The sequence below is a fragment of the Rhinichthys klamathensis genome, unplaced genomic scaffold, assembly GCF_029890125.1.
Source record: "Rhinichthys klamathensis goyatoka isolate OS25496 unplaced genomic scaffold, OSU_Roscu_1.1 h1tg000223l_1, whole genome shotgun sequence".
Classification (NCBI taxonomy): domain Eukaryota; kingdom Metazoa; phylum Chordata; class Actinopteri; order Cypriniformes; family Leuciscidae; genus Rhinichthys; species Rhinichthys klamathensis.
Window position 1 is genome coordinate 4,003,273 of NW_026606747.1, and position 18,967 is coordinate 4,022,239.

At 39.0% G+C, this 18,967-nt stretch overlaps 1 protein-coding gene across 4 annotated transcripts in view; it reads left to right on the top strand.

Moving 5' to 3' along the window:
* stx1a (syntaxin 1A (brain)) overlaps positions 1-18,967 on the top strand; it is a 96,776-nt gene that overhangs the window by 36,761 nt on the left and 41,048 nt on the right. For all 4 annotated transcript variants that reach the window (XM_056264687.1, XM_056264685.1, XM_056264684.1 and 1 more), the window contains exons 4-6: positions 5,655-5,729; positions 6,411-6,487; positions 6,588-6,696. In XM_056264687.1, coding sequence (XP_056120662.1) covers positions 5,655-5,729; positions 6,411-6,487; positions 6,588-6,696 — 261 coding nt within the window. The remainder of the gene's footprint in view (positions 1-5,654; positions 5,730-6,410; positions 6,488-6,587; positions 6,697-18,967) is intronic.

Below are 18,967 nucleotides of genomic sequence, written 5' to 3' on the forward strand. Positions count from 1 at the left end.
TGTATAGCGTTTTTCACAATACACATCATTTCAAAGCAAACATTTTCCTATTTACATGTTGTGATTTGTATAGTCACAGAGTGTACAAAAAACAAAGTCACATGAGACACAGACATATTTTAACCGTATAAATACTGGGAATTATATTCTCTGAGACGTACCGTACCCAAACTCTGAACAAACTTTCTGCTCCTCACCACGGCGCGTCTCAGGTGCTGCGGTTATCACTCCGCCCAAGTAGCAGTGTTTCGCCTTCAGAGAATATAGTTCCCAGTATTTATACGGTTAAAATATGTCTGTGTCTCATGTGACTTTGTTTTTTGTACACTCTGTGACTATACAAATCACAACATGTAAATAGGAAAATGTTTGCGTTATTTTGTCACTTATTTGGATTAGTATGCTAGCTGCAACCATTTACATCCAGACTTTGTGCTAAGCTAGGCTAGCGGTGGGTGCGTCAAACAGACTTATAGCACGCAGGGAGATGAAAAAGGTATGTATGGACTTATCTAACTCTGGGGGATAAGGTGAATAGGCTAAAGTCCCAAAAAGTAGGAGTGTTTCTTTAATCTAGATTTAAACTGGGAGATTGAGTCTGAGCCCCAAACATAATCAGGAAGGCTATACTTTGATTGGTTTGTTCGATAAATAAGCTCTTAAAAATCACTAACCCACAGGGGACCCATGACACATGCAAAACAGACTGAAAATTGTGTAGTTTTAGTATAGTTCTGTCATGACAACTCTAGGGAGATTGGTATGTTAATAGAGATTGGTATGGTAATGGATATGGCAATGTTAATGTATTTGGTCTTGGCGGAATAGATCTGCTACACTGCACTCCAGAGCAAGTACTGAGACTTGGACTTACAGGTGGAGCTGGGGAGGGGGGGAGGGTTCTGAAAGCATGCTGCAGACTGTTAACAGTAAACAATGACAAGTATTTGAATGTTTGAGCAGCAAGCTCATTGGCTGCTTCTGCAACAGCAACCAATCAGCTGTGCTTTGTAGATAACGACATGATTGCTACCAATAAGTTAAAGACCTATCAACCTGCATCATTCTGTTTAATTCCAGAACTATGTAATTTTTTTCCTGACATTTTTGGCGTAAACACTGAAAACATGAAAATATTAGTTTTCATTATTCATTATTCAATATTAGTTATAATATTTTAATTAAACAACTAATTGCAGTAATAGTAGATCCCATAGTATATATTTCCAATCTCTCTCTGAAATTCGGTTCTTTTCCCACAAATATGAAAATAGCTCAAGTGGTCCCTATCTTTAAAGCTGGTGAACAGAATCTTTATACTAACAATAGGCCAATTTCACTGCTTCCCCAATTCTCTAAAATTCTGGAGAAGATATTCTCCATCAGATTGGATAGTTTTATTGATAAATATGGGATCTTAAATGATAGTCAATATGGTTTTAGAACAAACCGTTCTACATCTCTGGCTTTAATTGACCTGGTGGAAGAATTAACAACCAGTATTGATGATAAGAAGTTTGCTATAGGTGTATTTATAGACCTTAAAAAGGCCTTTGATACAATAGATCACCATATTTTGCTTCAAAAATTGGAAATTTATGGAATTAGGGGAATAGGGCTAAACTGGATAAAAAGCTATTTAGAACATAGACAACAATATGTGCAGATGGGGGAGGAAAGGTCGAAGCTCCAAAATACAATATATGGTGTACCACAAGGTTCAATTCTAGGACCAAAATTATTTATATTATACATAAATGATATTGTTAAAACTTCTGATTTGTTGAAATTTGTAATTTTTGCAGATGATACAAATATATTTTGTGAAGGAGAGAATCTCCAAAATTTGTTGAAGACTGTCTCTAAAGAGTTGGCTAAGCTTAAATTGTGGTTTGACTTAAACAAATTATCTCTCAATATAAAGAAAATTAAATTTATGATCTTTGGGAAACGTAGAATTCCCGAAGATTTAACTATTGAAGTATTGTGTGATAATTCCAGATTAGAAAGAGTCTATGAAAACTCCTTTTTAGGAGTAATAATTGATCATAAACTAAGCTGGAAACCTCAAGTCAACTATATTAGTTCTAAATTGGCAAAGATTAATGGTATATTTTGTAAAGTGAGACACATATTGAACCGAGATACAATGTATATTTTATACTGTGCGCTTTTTCTTCCTTACTTGCACTACTGTACAGAAGTGTGGGGCAATACCTATAAAACCACCCTTAAGACGATATGCACAATGCAGAAAAAGGCAATAAGAATAGTCTGCAATGTTGGTTATTATGAACATACAAATGAACTATTTTTAACATTGCAGGCATTAAAATTTAAAGACATAGTGGATCTTAAGACTACACAAATCATGTACAAAGCTAAAAACAAAGTACTTCCTAGTAATATTAAAAAATGGTTTAAGGAAAGAGATAGTAGATACAATTTAAGAAGGAGAGGAAATCTCTCTCAATCAATGGCACGTACCACACTCAAAAGCATGTGCATATCTGTCAATGGGGTGAGGTTGTGGAATAATTTACCTGTAATAATTAAGGAAAGCAATCATATTGTGCAATTTAAAAGAAGGTTTAAAATGTCTATATTAGAAAAGTATATGAATTAAGGTGGACTTGGGACAAATGTCTCATTTTCTTTTCAAGAGGTTGATTTGAATTACCATACAGTCTGTTTCTTGCCATTTCATTAATATTTATATTATTGTTAGTATTACATTTTGTGTCTTTTTATTACTTTTGTCTTTCTTTCTCATTTTATAATTGTATTGTGTGATTTATTTTTAGATAAATGTACTGCAAATGATCAAGTTTTTTTTTTTCTCAAAAATGATAGATTATGATACTTTGTAAAGAGAAAACAGTAGCCGTTTCAAAGCTAGATGTATAAAAGGGGAAGGCAAATATAAGTTAGCTTCTTCCTTCTCCTTTTTTTTCTATATTTTTTCTTTTCTTTTGAACATGCTGAGATTATGTTCTTATTATTTTTTGTTAAAATATGTTCTGTTACTAATGATCATGTTCTGAAGAGGAAAAAGAAAAGAAAAGAAATAAATTATTCATTCATTCATTCATTAGGGCTATCAATTTTTCGATTCATTTTTCAACTTTTTTCTTCAGTTTAATGAATTAATGCTTTAATGCAATTAATGCAGCAGCAGGTTTTTTCCTGTTATCCTTTGTCTGTCTGTGCTACAGTATAAGATTACACTATCATTCATTCAATAAGATGCAAAAAATAACTAAAATCTCTACTGTCACTCTCTGTGAACAAACACCTGAAATGTATGAAATCCTCATTTTAAATTAGTGAAAACGTGTCAGTATCAGTACTGGTATCAGTGATACTGACCTTCATTCATAGTGCTTAGTAAAAAGATGCCATTAAACAAATATGTAAAATACACTGTCTTTATGTTGTTTCTACATAATTTTGGAGGTTCAATGTGAAAGTATTACAATATAAAAATATATAAAAACTTTAATTTCAGGTGCAATTAATCATGATTAATCCCAAATGTGTGATTACAAATTTAACTGTCTTAAATACGTTTGGTTAAACACAAGACGCATGCAACATAGCACATTGCAACAAGAAGTTATACCCAAAACACGGAAAAATTGTCACATTCACACCTTTCTAACCACATACTGTAAAACTTCAAATAATAGCCGAGTCCCAAATAGACGCCTGTCTCTTTTACACGCCTGGTGTGGCTGCAGGTTTGGGTAAATAAAGGCCGGTCTCAAATAGAGGCCGGGTCTGTTTTTTAGTTTCGGGTTGTATTTAATCCTCTAAAACCGTCAGATCGTCCGCTTTTTGGCGGCGGCCAAAGCAAATTTTCGTCCCTCCAAAGCCTTTTTTGATCGGTGAGTGATGTAGAATAGAGACTGCTGCGCCTGACAGGGCGCGTAACGAGCAGAGAGAGAGAGAGAGAGAGAGAGAGAGAGCGCTCCGGCCGCGCGCGCGCACTCTCACGTCTTCAAACAACACGAGCGCTGTCTTGCTCTCTCTCCCTCGCGCATATTAATCAAAATCAATTGACGCAATAGTAAAAGGTCGGAAGACCGCAGTTTCACATGGAGCATTTGGAGATTTTTAGAGATTAGAGACAGGCCTATACACTCAATGAACAACATCTAAACACTAAATTATAAAGGCCTGTCTCATATAGACGCCTGTCTCAAATACAAGCCGGTGCAGTTCGACGATTTGGGAAAATAAAAGCCCGGGCTACTATTTGAAGTTTTACGGTACTCGGACTGAGCACAAGGGAAACTACACAAAAACCAAGTTTGAGCCAAATCACACATTTCAACAAGAATTTACACCTGAGACAACATGACATCATGACTTTGCGTAAACATACACGCCACTTTCAAGTCAAGTGGCGTGTTATCTCTACGCATTTTGAGCTATCCGCGTGTATGTCCACGCCGAAATCTTTTGCGTGTATGTCTACGCCATTAAATGTCCGAGTGATTCCGCGTGTATGTGTACGCCGTTAAATGTCCGAGCGAAACGAAGCAAAAGCTATATCTAGATCTGTGGAGCGATATTTCTTTTCCTAGGATGGTAGGAGAAGACTCATAAATGGTATTAACCCCAGTGATGGGTAGGTTTAGGGACGGGGTTGGGGTAGGTCATATATCTATATATACATAATACAGTAATATAACGTTTAGTCAAAGGCGTTGATAAACACGCTGAAAAGCGATTATGCGTGTTGATAGCACGCCAAAAATGGAAATACGAATTGGCGTGTCATACATACGCCATTTCATGAGATCAGTCTGCCTGAGAAACAGAATTTTTTCAGATGTCTCCCTTATCTGACCCCTCTATTTCTGGTCTTGGAGTCTCTATTAACGAGCTGATGATTTGGAAGTTGGAAGAGGAGTTTGAAAATGTGTAGTGTTGGTGTGCCTCCATAGCCTGGATGCCAGCCGAGCTTAGCCCCGCCCACAACATTTGAGGTCAGGAAGTTCGGTCTGCTGTGGACCAACTATGCTCGAACCAAAGCTGTTCGGACCAATCAAATTGTCAGGGCGGGGTTTATACGATGATGGACAGATGATCAACAGTAACGTAATCATCCACGTCACCAAAGAGCGATTGGGTTGAATTAATTTACAACAAGAATGGCTGCCGCTGGAGAATTTAGATGTGGAGATTCAGCCATCGCGTCTGTTATAGAAGATATCGACAGCGCATTCATTTTAAAAGAGGAACAGAGAACCTGTTCAAGGCATTTGTCGATCCAATTGAGTGCAGAGGCATTTTGTTTCCTGGTTCGGTTGAAACACGCCCCATAATCACAGCCCAATGGAGCAGTATCAGACTCACATGCTGACTAGAGTCTGAGTATGACGATGTCAGGCTAGTGCCTCCAGGAACAGGGTTGGAAAACACTGCATTAAAAGACTACAAAATTACTAAAAAAAAATACATTGTATCAAATGAAGGACATCCTCAGTGTTTCTAGAAGAGAAGAGTTGGAAAATAATGTGTTACCTTATTCAAATATGCTGAACAGCCTACATTACATACAGTAAAATTGGAATATTTCAGTAGTTGAAGATCAGACATGATGTGCATATAAACATTCTGTCTCTCTCTCTTTTATTTTTTAACAGAAGCAAAAGCAGAGTTGGAGGAGTTGATGACAGATATCAAGAAGTTGGCTAATAAAGTGCGCTCCAAGTTAAAGAGTGAGTCCATCATCCTCAAAAACATGCATTTAAACTGCAACTATAGTCATGTTACACACAGAAGCATCAGAGAAACCATTACCACATGACTTCAGGGCACTCTCTCTTCACCTGTGAGTCACACACAGCACTGGCTTTGTTCTTAATACTTGTGAGCTGACTTACTAAAGAGATGAGTCTTTGGTTTAAAGTTAAACTCTCTGAATCCTGAACTGATATTTTCTGATATTCTGGGTATCATTAACTGGCCATAATTTTGCGATTGCAAAGAATTTGATGGACTGTAGTGTGATAAGAGCTTTACAAGTAATTAGCAGTAGTTTTAATGTGTCTGAAACGCAGTAGACAGCAAATTTAGTGAAGCTTCAGCTGGTTCAGTAGCTAATTCAATAACCCTGAAGGAAATTCTCCAAGTAATGCATTACAATAATCTAATCTTGAGTCATGAACACATGAATGGGCTTTCTGGCATTAGAAATAGAGAGCCGGTCATATCATTAGCATTCAGCGATTGTGGTATCATATGATGCATCTCTCCCACAACATCATGGCACTGATAGAAATACACACAATAACACATTCCAGAGGGATTTGGAACAAGTTTGGTTCTTATTTATTGATCAGTACTGTCTTTAGAGCATGTAAATGAATAACCACAGGGATGTCTCCAATTTTTTTAAGGTATCCAGCTGACCATAGAGCAGGAGGCAGTAAACAGTGAATGCCCATCAGCTGATCTGAGGATACGGAAAATACAGGTGAGACTCTGCATGCCAACACGTCAGTCTGCTACTCACTGATGACTGGCAGATACATGTGGGTTTGTGTACATTACTATAAGTGGACTCTGTTTTTCAGCACTCCACCTTGTCACGTAAATTTGTGGAGGTGATGTCTGAATATAATGCAACGCAATCAGATTACAGGGAACGCTGTAAAAGACGGATACAGAGACAGCTGGAGATTAGTGAGTAAACACACACACACACACGTGAGCCAGATGTATGTTCACTGAGAACGTAAGGGAGGAAGTGCCTCCTCAAAAACGTTGGATTAGAAAAATAATCAACGGTATAAAAAATAAAACCAAATGAATATTATGCAATATGAGATTTATTAGCACTCAGAAATGCTTGATTCAGACATTGCAAAATTCCAAGGTCAGTTATTCCTCGATAATACATCATATACATCGCTGCATAATAACCGCTCATCTGAGTATTTGATACTGGCGCTTCTTTCATGTGTCTTGTACATGAATGCTGACTAGAGACATGATTGCTTTATTTGATGAACAGTTTAAGTGTTGCAATTACCCCGTGTCTATGTTCAAGGACTTTTATTTTTGTATTATTTTGTCTTGATGTGCCTGTGTTCAGTCCCTGTGGGTTAGTTCCTATTTCCCTTGTTTACATTTCTGTCTTGTAAGTTTGCATATAAACCCTTGTTAATCTCCATGACAACTAATCACCTTCACCTGTCTCTCGTTAGCCCCTTGTCATCTTGTGTATATAACCACTCTGTTCATTCACTCAGTTATCTTCTGTTCATTGTCTTGTGCTAACATTTCAGGCTGGTTTTTCCTCTGTATTATTCCTAGTGTTTATTAAATGTGATGTGATTTCATCGTTCTTCTGTGTTAAGCCTTTAGATTAGCCGTTAAGCCGTTAAAATTTTGGATCTATCAAAGCAAGACAGTGCGTGACAGAACACAATACCTTTTTAACAAAGTTCGGGAGAAGCACATTCAGATAATCCACCCAATTAGTGCGAGAGGAGGCGTATAAATATTTAGTAATTGGAAACCGAGGCTTTCTGAAGTTTCATTAAAAATTGTGCCGAAAAACGGTTCATTACTCGAAGCTTTTAACACAACACGCATTAGCGACATCTTGTGGTCAGACTTGTTTTCTCCACCATATCTAACAAATCATCGCGGAGCAGAGGATATACGGTTTGAAAAAACACGTGACCGAACAAAACTTCGGAATTCTGTGACATACAAGAGTGGAACCAATCTGGGATCAATACAGTTCTATCTAATCTGATCTAAACTCATCTAAATTATCTGATCATTTCACCCAGTAGCCTGAAGCTAAGCAGGGTTAAGCCTGGTTAGTACCTGGATGGGAGACTCCTGGGATGAAGGGCTCTATCCCTCTCTCTGCTCTCCACCTGTAGCTGGTGTGTGGTGAGCGCACTGGCGCTGTTGTACTGTGGCTGCCGTCGCATCATCCAAGTGGATGCTGCACACTGGTGGTGGTTGAGGAGAGACCCCCTGATATGACTGTAAAGCGCTTTGGGTGTACAGTAGCAAATAGTAAAGCGCTATATAAATGCCTGATTTCATTTCATTTTCAATTCAATATGTGCCAATGAGACCGCAACTCGTGTCATGTGTAGCCTGGTCAATGGATTCACTTAGGCCCCATTTAGACTGCATGGTTCAAGTGACCCAAATCCGATTTTTTCCTCTCATGTGAAACAGATTGGATATGACCCATGAACGTGTAAGCAGGAAAAAACCGCATGGATTCCGATTTTCTCAGATCGGATTCAGGCCTCACTCATATGTGGTAATAAATCGGATATGAATCGGATACGTGCATTTGCGTGTGCCATGTAAGCAGACAAATCGGATATTCCCCAGTAAATGCGAGTCGTACATCTTTAAAAAAGTGACATCAACTCAGGTGGACACCACCAACTGAGATCACATGACTTATTATAGGCGCGATGGAGGACGAAGGATACACACAGTGGAGCAATGCGGAGGTTTCATGTCTTTTGAGTGTTTGGGGCGAAGAGACAGTGCAGGCCAAAATGCAGGGTTATTACAGAAATAAATCCGTGTTTGAAGACATTTCACGAGATATGGGGAGGCAACAGTGCCAACAAGGGCTCTCCTCTTTTTTCTCCGCCGTACGAGACCAATGTTTTGCTGACTTTTTTGATGACTTTTCAAAATATTGTGGAAAGCAAAACACTGGATAATTTTATTTGCATCTGCATCCATTGCATTTCTTGCTGTTTTACTTCCTTTTCCGGGTCAGAACGTCTACATTTGGTAGTTTCAGCAGTGTATAGTGTAAATGCAAAAATCGTATACGGGTCACTTTTAAAAGATGATGTAAGCGGGTCGTCGAAAAAATCGGAAATAGTCAGAAAATCGGATTTGGGCATCAAGACCTGCAGTGTAAATGCAGCCTTTATGAATAATGGAGTCTTTTTTTGTCAGGGAATGTACTTTGGGTGTAGATCGCAAAGGCCTTAATATTTATATTCAAAAACAGAATCTTTTCCAGTGTGTTGGGGTTCAGTTTTTGCTGATTACTTATCCAGCCTTGGAAAATGCTCTCTCACATGGGACAGAGGATACAGGTGTACACAAGTAGGGTTTAGCCAGGCCATGGATGTATAGATACTCCATCTTCTGTCTAGACCAGTATTCAAGTGGATCAACACAACGTGGCAGAATGGGGTCCCTACGGTATTTCTGTACTTCCACTGTAGCGTCTGCAATGTTGCCAATGTTTTTCATCGCAGTCTGGGCACAGGTGCCATTAAGAAAAACAACCATTTTAAAACGTGGGTCTTAAAGTGTTGCCAGAGCAAGGCAGCTCTTTTGTGTGACAAACCTCTCATTCAGTTGTTTGAGCACGTTTGCAGCCAGTCGTGAGCCCATATCTGATGTCATTTGGGTACTCATCTCTCGAATGGATGTTTTCAACATTCAGATCATTGGGATCACTTTGGATCCTGACACCCTTTTACCCTCTGATATTTCCACCGTGGCTTGGTGGAAAGGCCCAAGAATCCCAAGGCACTTGAAACGGTGACAGTCTGTCCTCGGCCGTGGTGCTGGATCTGAAGTGACCCATGATCTTGAGCCCTAGGGCAGTGGTTCCCAAATTTTTTACAGCATGCACCCCTTTCTAGTGTTTGACACCTGTCAAGCACCCCCCAACACCTTACTCTGGTTAAACTTCACATTTTTTATTGCAATAACTAAATACAAATATTCACTGTAGATTATAAAACATAAAAAAATTCAGCTATAAATACAAAAAAAATTACTATGACCTTTTTTTTTTGTTTTTTAGTCTTTGTCGATGTTTAGTTTTCAACAATGTCAGTGCAGAAAAGCCTTTCTCGCATAAGTATGTGGTTGCAAAGGGCATCAACACTTTAAAGGGGTCATGAACTGGCTTTTTAAATTGTTTTATATTGTTGTCTGAGGTCAACATATGACGTTCGCTTGGTTTTTACATTCAAAAACATCAAAATGAATAAGTAATAGGCTATTTTCTACCCTAGTTTTGAGCCTAGCTCAAAAACGCTCGGTTTTTATGGGCGTCTCGCATTGAAGACTTGGAAGTAAACGCCCACTGCTGTGAGTGGATAACAGTTTTGCATATTATAATGAGTTTCGTGTAATGCGCGAATCGGTGGGCGGGGCTAAACCGGCCGTGTTGAAGTAGGCGTTGATCTTCTTCTGCGGGGGTGGTGTTTTATCCTCTTTGTCGTCATAGTTCCCCACTTTGAAAAACGAGTCATTTGCTGAGCCTGGTGTCAATAAAAGCTTTTATTGGACTAACAAGGACGTTTTCAGTTCTGAAACTTACAGGATATTCTTATAATTTGATGACCTCTTAGATGTCTAAAGCTGAAGGAAAATTTGATTTCTCAGTTCATCACCCCTTTAAGTGCTTGCTTTTGACAATCCTGGATACTCCACCATTGCTTAAATCCCAGAAATCCACCAGTGACTTATTTTTAAAAAGTATGTTGTGTCTCCCATCAGATGATAACTCCATTAACTTTTCTATTGAAATGAGAGATGTGGGATTGGAGGAGTGACATAAAAGGGATTCCGAATCCATGTCTGAGATTGGTCCATAGGGGGGAAGTAAGTCGGCAGATTTTGGCTGAGCTGGTTGAGATGTTCAATTATGAGGCTTTAGACACAATCACTTAGCACAGATTCAAGGGATTGCAAAAATTCAGATAGAAGAGGAAAGTGGAGTCCACTCAGTGGAGTTTGTATTTATCCAGATGGCCCAGAAAACAATCTTTTTAATAAGTGCTTCAACATTGTCCTGGGTGTTGAAAAAGGTGGTAAAAAGACCCAGCAGACTTAAACTAAGTTCATTCAGAGAAGAAAATATGTCTGCCAGATATGCCAGCTTCTGAAGCCAGATGTCGTCTTGCAAGCATGATGACAAGTGAAACGGATTGTGAACAAAAAATTCCTGAACTTCACATCTGAGCTCAAAACTCCTTGCTAAGACCTTTCCATGTGATAACCAGCGCACTTCTGTGTGCAGGAGAAGTGTTTCATGCTCGCTGCCCATTTCGTTCCATATAGTGCGAAAATTCAGTGAATTTAACGGACGTGCCTTGATGAAGACGACGATTTTCACTATGTCATGAAGTACAGACAAAAGTTCACCTGGCATGTTTCTCGTTGCTAGGGCTTCTCGGTGGATACTGCAGTGCACCCAGGAAACTGATGGTGCAACTTTTCGGATGAGAGCCACTGCTCCTTTGTGTCTCCCCTTCATTGATTTCGCCCCGTTTGTACAAACTCCAACGCATCGCGCCCAGTCAATTTCGTGTACTCTGAAAAGCTATCCATCAAATAAAAAATATCTTCCCCTGTTGAACATGTGACAAGGAGACGGCAAAACAAAAAAATCTTCAAGAACTGTGTTCTCAAATACATAACGGACCTACACCAGAAGATTAGCTAGATTCGCTACGTCAGTAGACTCGTCGACTTGCAGTGAGAAGAATTCACAGTTTTTTTTAGCTGACTGAGGATGTCAGGAAATATCGAATCAACACGAAGAGCCACAGTATTGTCAGAGAGAGGGATTTTGTCCAGCGTCTTTGCTGCTTTCTCCTCGAGCATACAGTTTACCCTGTCTTTGGCAACAGGTAAGGCCAGATTTTCTCCAATTGTGTGGGGCATACCTTTTTTAGCTATGTAAATATCGAGCTTGCCAGATATGAAGCTTTCTGTGCATTTTTGGCAGTCCCTAAGCCTGAATGAGAGTGGATAATTTTTTTTCTTCTTCTGCAGTTCCTCCAATTTTCCTTGGAAAAAACTTGCAGGCATGTCTTGTAATTGACTATGTCTTGTTTGTAAGTGCCGGACCATATATGAGGGCTTGAGACTGCTATTAGCTAAAACCTTACCACAGACTACACATTGCGGGTTTGGACTTTCTGCATCATCAATCCATATAAACCCGTAACCAATGTAACTGTCACTGTATTTGCATTTCTTACTTGACATTTTCTCACTCTCGAATGTAGGCCTAGTTCCGCCTCTTCACCCCGTTCATTATCCTCTGAGTCTGTTCGATCGGGTTTCTCCATATATTCAGCGTCGTGGTCGGTGCACATCTCCACAGAAGATGCCGATGTAGATGGCTCACTACTGTCCCTTGATTTCTTTAAAGTGCCCGTTTTTAACCAGGTGTCCATTTTGATGAATGTAGTAAGCGAAAAAATAAATGAATACATTTTTTCACTTAGTGCCTATTATGAATAGGGCGGGGCTATTGTGACACAGACGTGCTTGTAAAACGAAATTAAATCATAAGTAATTTAAAGATTGTAATGTGAAATTGTATTTCTCAATAAAACTTTGGCATGTGAAGTTTACCTCAGTAAATACGTAAAAATAATAAAGAGACAAAAAATCTTTCCCGCCATTGCAAACATTCTCTCGCGCACCCCCGGTGGTCAGTCTGCGCACCCTAGCGTACAGAGGTCTTCTATCTCAGGAGTTGAATCAATAGCCTTCTTCACCACCAAGTTGAGACCTGCACCAGTTTTTTACACCACCAGTGACCATGCAGCTCCCTTTTCCAGAGATACCCCATTCCCCATTAGATTGGCTTTTGCCTCTGCGATGTGAGCTGTTGTGTGGGTCTTGGGGAACTTGGCCATGCACAGAACGATGGATGAGAGCTACCACTCTGAGGTCACATAGTGGCATGTTACTCTATGTGCTTCACGGCTACCATTGCCTTCAGAGCTGTCCTACTGGGGAGGATGTAGGCAGGGTCCAGCAGGCTAACCAAAGCCCTGAAGCCTTCATCCTCAACCACAGAAAATGGCTGAGTGTCTTTCACAACCATCTGGACAAGGGCCTCATCCTGCTTTTGTTGTCTGGACCCTATTAAAATTTTTCTTTTTCTTTTTTTTTACCCTATTTTTTTTTAAATAATAATTTCTATTATATACAGTGGTGGCAAAAATTATTAGAACACCCGAAAGATCAGAAAATATTTACCTTTTTTTTGCCTCCAAAACAAGATATCATTTCATAATTTTCATGAAAAATGCAGTGAAGATGAAGTGAGTCGTACTGTTTTTATCCACTCTTAACTTTTAATATTTGTTGTCCAAAAGCACATATCTCTGACATAGTGTCTATATATTTCCTGAAAACTTCCTTTGAATGTACAATAGATCTGTCCAGTTTATTTTCCCAAATTTGCTCAATGGGGTTGAGGTCCGGACTTTGATGGGGCCAGTCCATCGTTTTCAGTGTTCCAGCAGATTCCTTCCATCACAGGTAGTTCCGGAAATAGTAAAAAATAATGTTTAGGGTCATTGTCCTCTTGGAAAATAACTGAACCTCTTAAATATGTTATGTTCTAATAATTTTGGCCACCACTGTATAATCTTAAAATAAAAGTTAGGCTACTTACTGTGAGTAGGCCTTGCTGCAGCACCTGCACCATAGGGTGGGGGTGTAGGGCTATCTGCATGCTTAGCCCTAAGGTGCATCAATATTGAGGACATATTGATGTTGTACGCCATTTGTTGAGTACAAAGCTAGCATCGAACCTGGAAAAATATAAACATCAATACAATTATTGAAGAAGAATTATTATACACATTAGCCTACCTTAGTAGGGTATTCATGTCGAAATGCTCCCAAACTATGGATCGACCTCTCTTCCCTCCTCGTGTACCACCATTCTCCATTGATCTCTCACTCTTTCTCAAAATACAGTCATTTGCGTGTCTTAATCTCGAAGATAACCCTCTTTTATACATCTGGTGGTGTCGCGAAGTGCCAATTTTTTCAAACCAGCTGTCCCCATCTTCCAATACTGAATGACATTAGAAACTTCCAACGTTATCAATCACGTGGTGTTGTCATTTCGATACAAGCATCGGTAAGTGTGTGATACAAAAGTTCTTTGAAAACTGCGTTGGAGCATCACTATATATATTATAGCTGACTGACTTCTGTTCCACGACAGTTTTCCAGCATCCCTCCTCCACCCCAACTCCTCAGTGTCAATTATCGCGTCCCCCTTTTTATTACCCTGAGTCCCCCAGTTTGGAAACAGCTGACCCCATCTGTCTGCTGGGCCTTTCTGTGTCATTGGCTTTAAGCTGGAACCATAATCATCCTGCCAGCTTGGGTGAAAGACCGCTTGTGTTTTCAATCTGTTACTGCCTACCAGAATAATGTAGTAAAGCTGGCCAGCTGGGTCGCCCAGCTCTCAAAACACACATGCCATGACAACGTCTGCAGTGAAGGTCTGTATTTAGTGTATTCAGTGTTTAATCAAATCTGAGTCATGGTACATACAGATCAGAGATCTGTGATCACGTCAGACTGTTCATTATTAACTCAGTGAGCTACTAAATTAGAGATTGTCGAGGATTAACAATGGTGTATGTCACCTCATTGTTTCAGGCTAGTGATTCTCTATTCTTAATTCAGAAAGGCCAGCAGTTTCATCAGTAGATTTTTTATTTGTTTAATTATCCATAATTGCAGTCTTAGACAAACATTTGCTCCATTTGTTGTTTTTTGTCATTTGACCTTTGCATATAAACTCTGATCTTGAGCTCATAGTATTGTTAGCTTGATGTTCCCATTTTTGTGATTTTCACACAAGGCACCAAATTATGTTTTGAGTTTTGGTCACACATCACTTATGGTGAATGTGAGAGTGTCAGATTATCCCTCCCTATTTTTATCTCGGGGCACCAGCTAAGGAATTTCTCCTTAACAATTATCAACACAATGAAGTAAATTAAGTAAATTAATACCAAGTAAATTACCATTATTAAATTAATATGATGAATGGATAAAGAAATAAAATGCATAAGATGCAAGTGATTGATGTTGTTATAGCAGAATTACATTATCATATGGAAAGATAAACTGATGTTTATCTGTAAATAATACGGTGAGGAACCTTATTCTGCATTAAACAAATTAAAGGTGAACTAAGTAACTTTTTTACCTTAACCGAACAGCTTTGGAGTCATTGTAATGTTTATATTACTGATTTCGTGTTGAATGGTGGTCGTCTCGCACCCCCCTGGTGCCTGTGAGCCGCAAAACCACCCTTGCAACTTTGGGAAGTTGTTAGGAAGTATCGTGTGATATCAGGTCTCGCGAGGTAACGAATTGCTTTACGGCAAAAAAACGGATCTGATAAAATTCTGATAAAATGAGCATCAAACAGAAATAACCCGGCGCCGTATACATGTGGTGTTGGGCGCGCGCAGCTCTTAAAGGGGCCACACCTTATTTCCACTCGTTACAGCGTCCATCCTACTGAACAGGTACCGGTGTACAGGGGGAGGGGATCCGGCCGTGAGTGCGAGCCATCTCTGCGTGAGTGCTATTCACGACAGTACAAGTGCTCCACTGCGACTCTAGGGGTCGCTGTTTGACAAAAACGGAATTCTTACTGAGTGCTGCTTTAAAGGAGTCATAATGTAGTATTAACTTTGATACCCACGCTCTATTATAGTCATTTCATGCCCTTCTAAAAAAGAACATTTGGAAAAAAATAAACACAGAGCTCGTTTGACCCTTATTTCTGAATGCATTATTGTCTCGCGAGATCTGATGCGAGGTTTTGGCTGTCGTGGACGGTCATTTTAATAATGCAAATGAGGGGCGCGTTGATTGGTGGCAGGAAGGAGGGGGCTTGACACCGCAGGTAACTTCAGCATATCATTCCAAAAAGAGATCATGGCGCAAGTTGTTAATGAACGCGACCTGGCCGCGACCTACGGGATTCAACCGTAGGCTATATGTTTGAGCCAGACTCTGAACCAGAGCTGGAAACGGAAGAGGAACAACAGTCAATTGAAGGACGTCTACATCAACATGTCTCTGAATGGTAAAGACAATTTTTTTGACTGAGACATACATTAACATCAGTAACGAGCTAAAACGTTTTTTTGCTATTTACTCCCACATAAGTTTAGCTTTAATTTAATGTAGATTACATTAACGGAGATGTAGTCTACTTTATTTTCAGCTTACAGTGGTTATAGAGATTAACGTTTGCTATAATGTGTTGTTTTTGCCTTTTTTGACGTTGTGGTTTTTTAGATATTTAATAATTTTCATCTGCAGACATGTAACGTTATGTTTTTCTTTATGTTTATTAATTCTTGACTGTTTTTTTTTAATTTATCTATCCTTATCTATTATATAAACAAATCAATACAATGATATGATGGAATGATGGAACAGGGTCATTAAAAATAAATTTCATCCACTGGTCCCTGGTAGTTTGGTCAGTTTGGGGTAAAGAAAAAACATTAGAATGTGGATTATGACAGTCAACCACAGAGCAACTCACGTGTGCACTACGTTTCTGCATCTTTCTTGACTGAATATGATGGGGAGAGGGGCAGGGCGGGCCTCCTCTGCGGTGTCCATATATGGTATATCCGGCCCCGTCTTGACGTCAAGTCGGGGGAGAAATTGAAATCTCGTATTTGAGTGCGCGTGCACGTTGGCTAGTTTAAGAACCCTGGGGTAAACAAACGCTTCACTTTTGAATATCGACATCCCGGCCAATGTATAATAGTTAGTCAATCATAACATACATTGATTCTCATGGAAAAGTGAAAATTGCACATTATGACTCCTTTAAGAACGTTTTTCTTGGTTTGTGTGAACATTATTTCTGAATGTTTTCTGAACGTTCAAAACATCAGTTTTTTTTAAAGTATTAAAGGATAATTCCGGTATTTAACACTTTGAGTCTATTTTCTAGTTTGTTTTGGATGAACTAGAGTGGTGGACTTAGAAATTTTGACGATGGGTCCTGTCTCGACTTTTTTAATATTTTAGAATCGCCTCTGAGCGCTTCAGAGTGGATGTCTATGGGCATGCTCAAACATGTCCTTAAAACAACCCTTAACGTTCGTTTTCAAAACTGTGCAACTCACCGAGTGGTTAGTGGTGTTCGTTGATGATTAAAAACAAATATATCGGCGCAATGTATGCTTTCAATCCGTGTTATTTGCTATACTGGAACAATTTTTTCAGATACCTCACAACCGCGTATAAACTTCCGCTCGATATTTGAGTCTGAAGCGTTAGCACACTCCCGACCACTTGATGGCGACAACCACTTTGCCGCAGTTGCTCAGCTCACGCTAGCCTTCTGAGAGACGGAGAACCGAGCGAAAAGACTACAACCAAATGTAAACAGACCCCTTTCCGTTTCCGGTAGCGCAGTAATATCAACGAGCACTGAGTCCTCCAGCAGACATCAATACGATTTTAAAAAATGGCAAATAAAACACGACAGAAACTGTATTTCGCTACGCTACTTGTTTTGGAACATCAACGAACACCACTAACCACTCGGTGAGTTGCACAGTTTTGAAAACGAACGTTAAGGGTTGTTTTAAGGACATGTTTGAGTATGCCCATAGACATCCACTCTGAAGCGCTCAGAGGCGATTCTAAAATATTTAAAAAGTCGAGACAGGACCCATCGTCAAAATTTCTAAGTCCACCACTCTAGTTCATCCAAAACAAACTAGAAAATAGACTCAAAGTGTTAAATACCGGAATTATCCTTTAAGAAAGGTTTTTTCTTGGTTTATGTGAACGTTAGAGGAACATTCCATTCTATCATTTTGGAAATGTTTTTTAAATGGTTTAAAGAACGTTTTGTCCTAACATTTACATAACTTTATAGAACATTAGTGAATGTTAAGGGAGCCTTCTCTTTAGGTTATAAAATAAAACCTAAAACTAACCTGCAGGGAAGGTTCTGAAAAGTTCTCTTTAGATTATAAAATATTCTGCAGGGAACGTTCTGGGAAGGTCTCTTTAGGTTATATATATATTTTTTTTTTAAACTACAGAGAACGTTCTTATTTGGTTCCCAAAAAAATAACCAAATGGGAACCATATGGTAACGTTCTGTTTGTTATACACTAATCAATCAGGACTTTGAATTTCCCTTCAGTAACAGCATTTCATCTGATTCTGAACTAAGTTCTCTAATTGTCTTTCTATCACTCACAACTCTGCGTATGTCCTCCATTCCACGCTATATTTAAACCAAACATCCAGCATCTCCAGACAGCCATTACACTTTAAGGTCTCTCTTCAGTCTGAAGCATCACTGTAAAATGACAATGTTTGAAACGCCATATGAAACGATTCATATACACAGAGCAATTTTGTGGTGTTTTCTTTTTCTATTGTGTTGTTTTCTACATGTCTTGTTAGATTTGACTTGTGTGTTGTCTAGTTGTATGTTTGAGTTTGTGTTCTTTTTCCCCCTTGTGGTGGAGTTGTTTTTGGTTTAGAAAATGTAATCTTTGCTCTTTATGATTTCATGTTTTGGACTGTGTACTTCCCAGAGACTCTTACAAAATTTAGTGTACCACTACAGTAAAATGTGAATGTTAAAGTAAAGTCTTATCTGTTATTTTTGTAATTTAAAATATTTAATGCACTTGTAAACACTTGTAAAAAAAAATGTAAACACTCTGGAAAAAATTGTCAAATGTGTCATTCACATAAAAACATATAAACAGGGCAGCACAGTGGGTAGCACTATCACCTCACAGCAAGAAGGTCTAGCAAGAAGCATTAAAATTGCTGCCCCGGTTATTGCGGCTCCTCTAACAGCCCTCATTAATCTATCCTTCCATACAGCCGAGATTCCACCTGCTTGAAAACAAGCGGTTGTGCTTCCTCTGTATAAGGGCTGTGATCAGGCTGACTTAAACAATTACAGGCCAATCTCCATCTTGCCTTGTGTGTCTAAAATTATAGAAAAACTTGTTAATAAACAACTAATCAATCATCTTAATGTGAACGGTATCATCTCCAGGGCACAGTCTGGCTTCCGATCAGGGTATTGTTGTGTTACAGCTACCACTAAAGTGCTCAATGACATTACATCCGCGTTAGATATCAA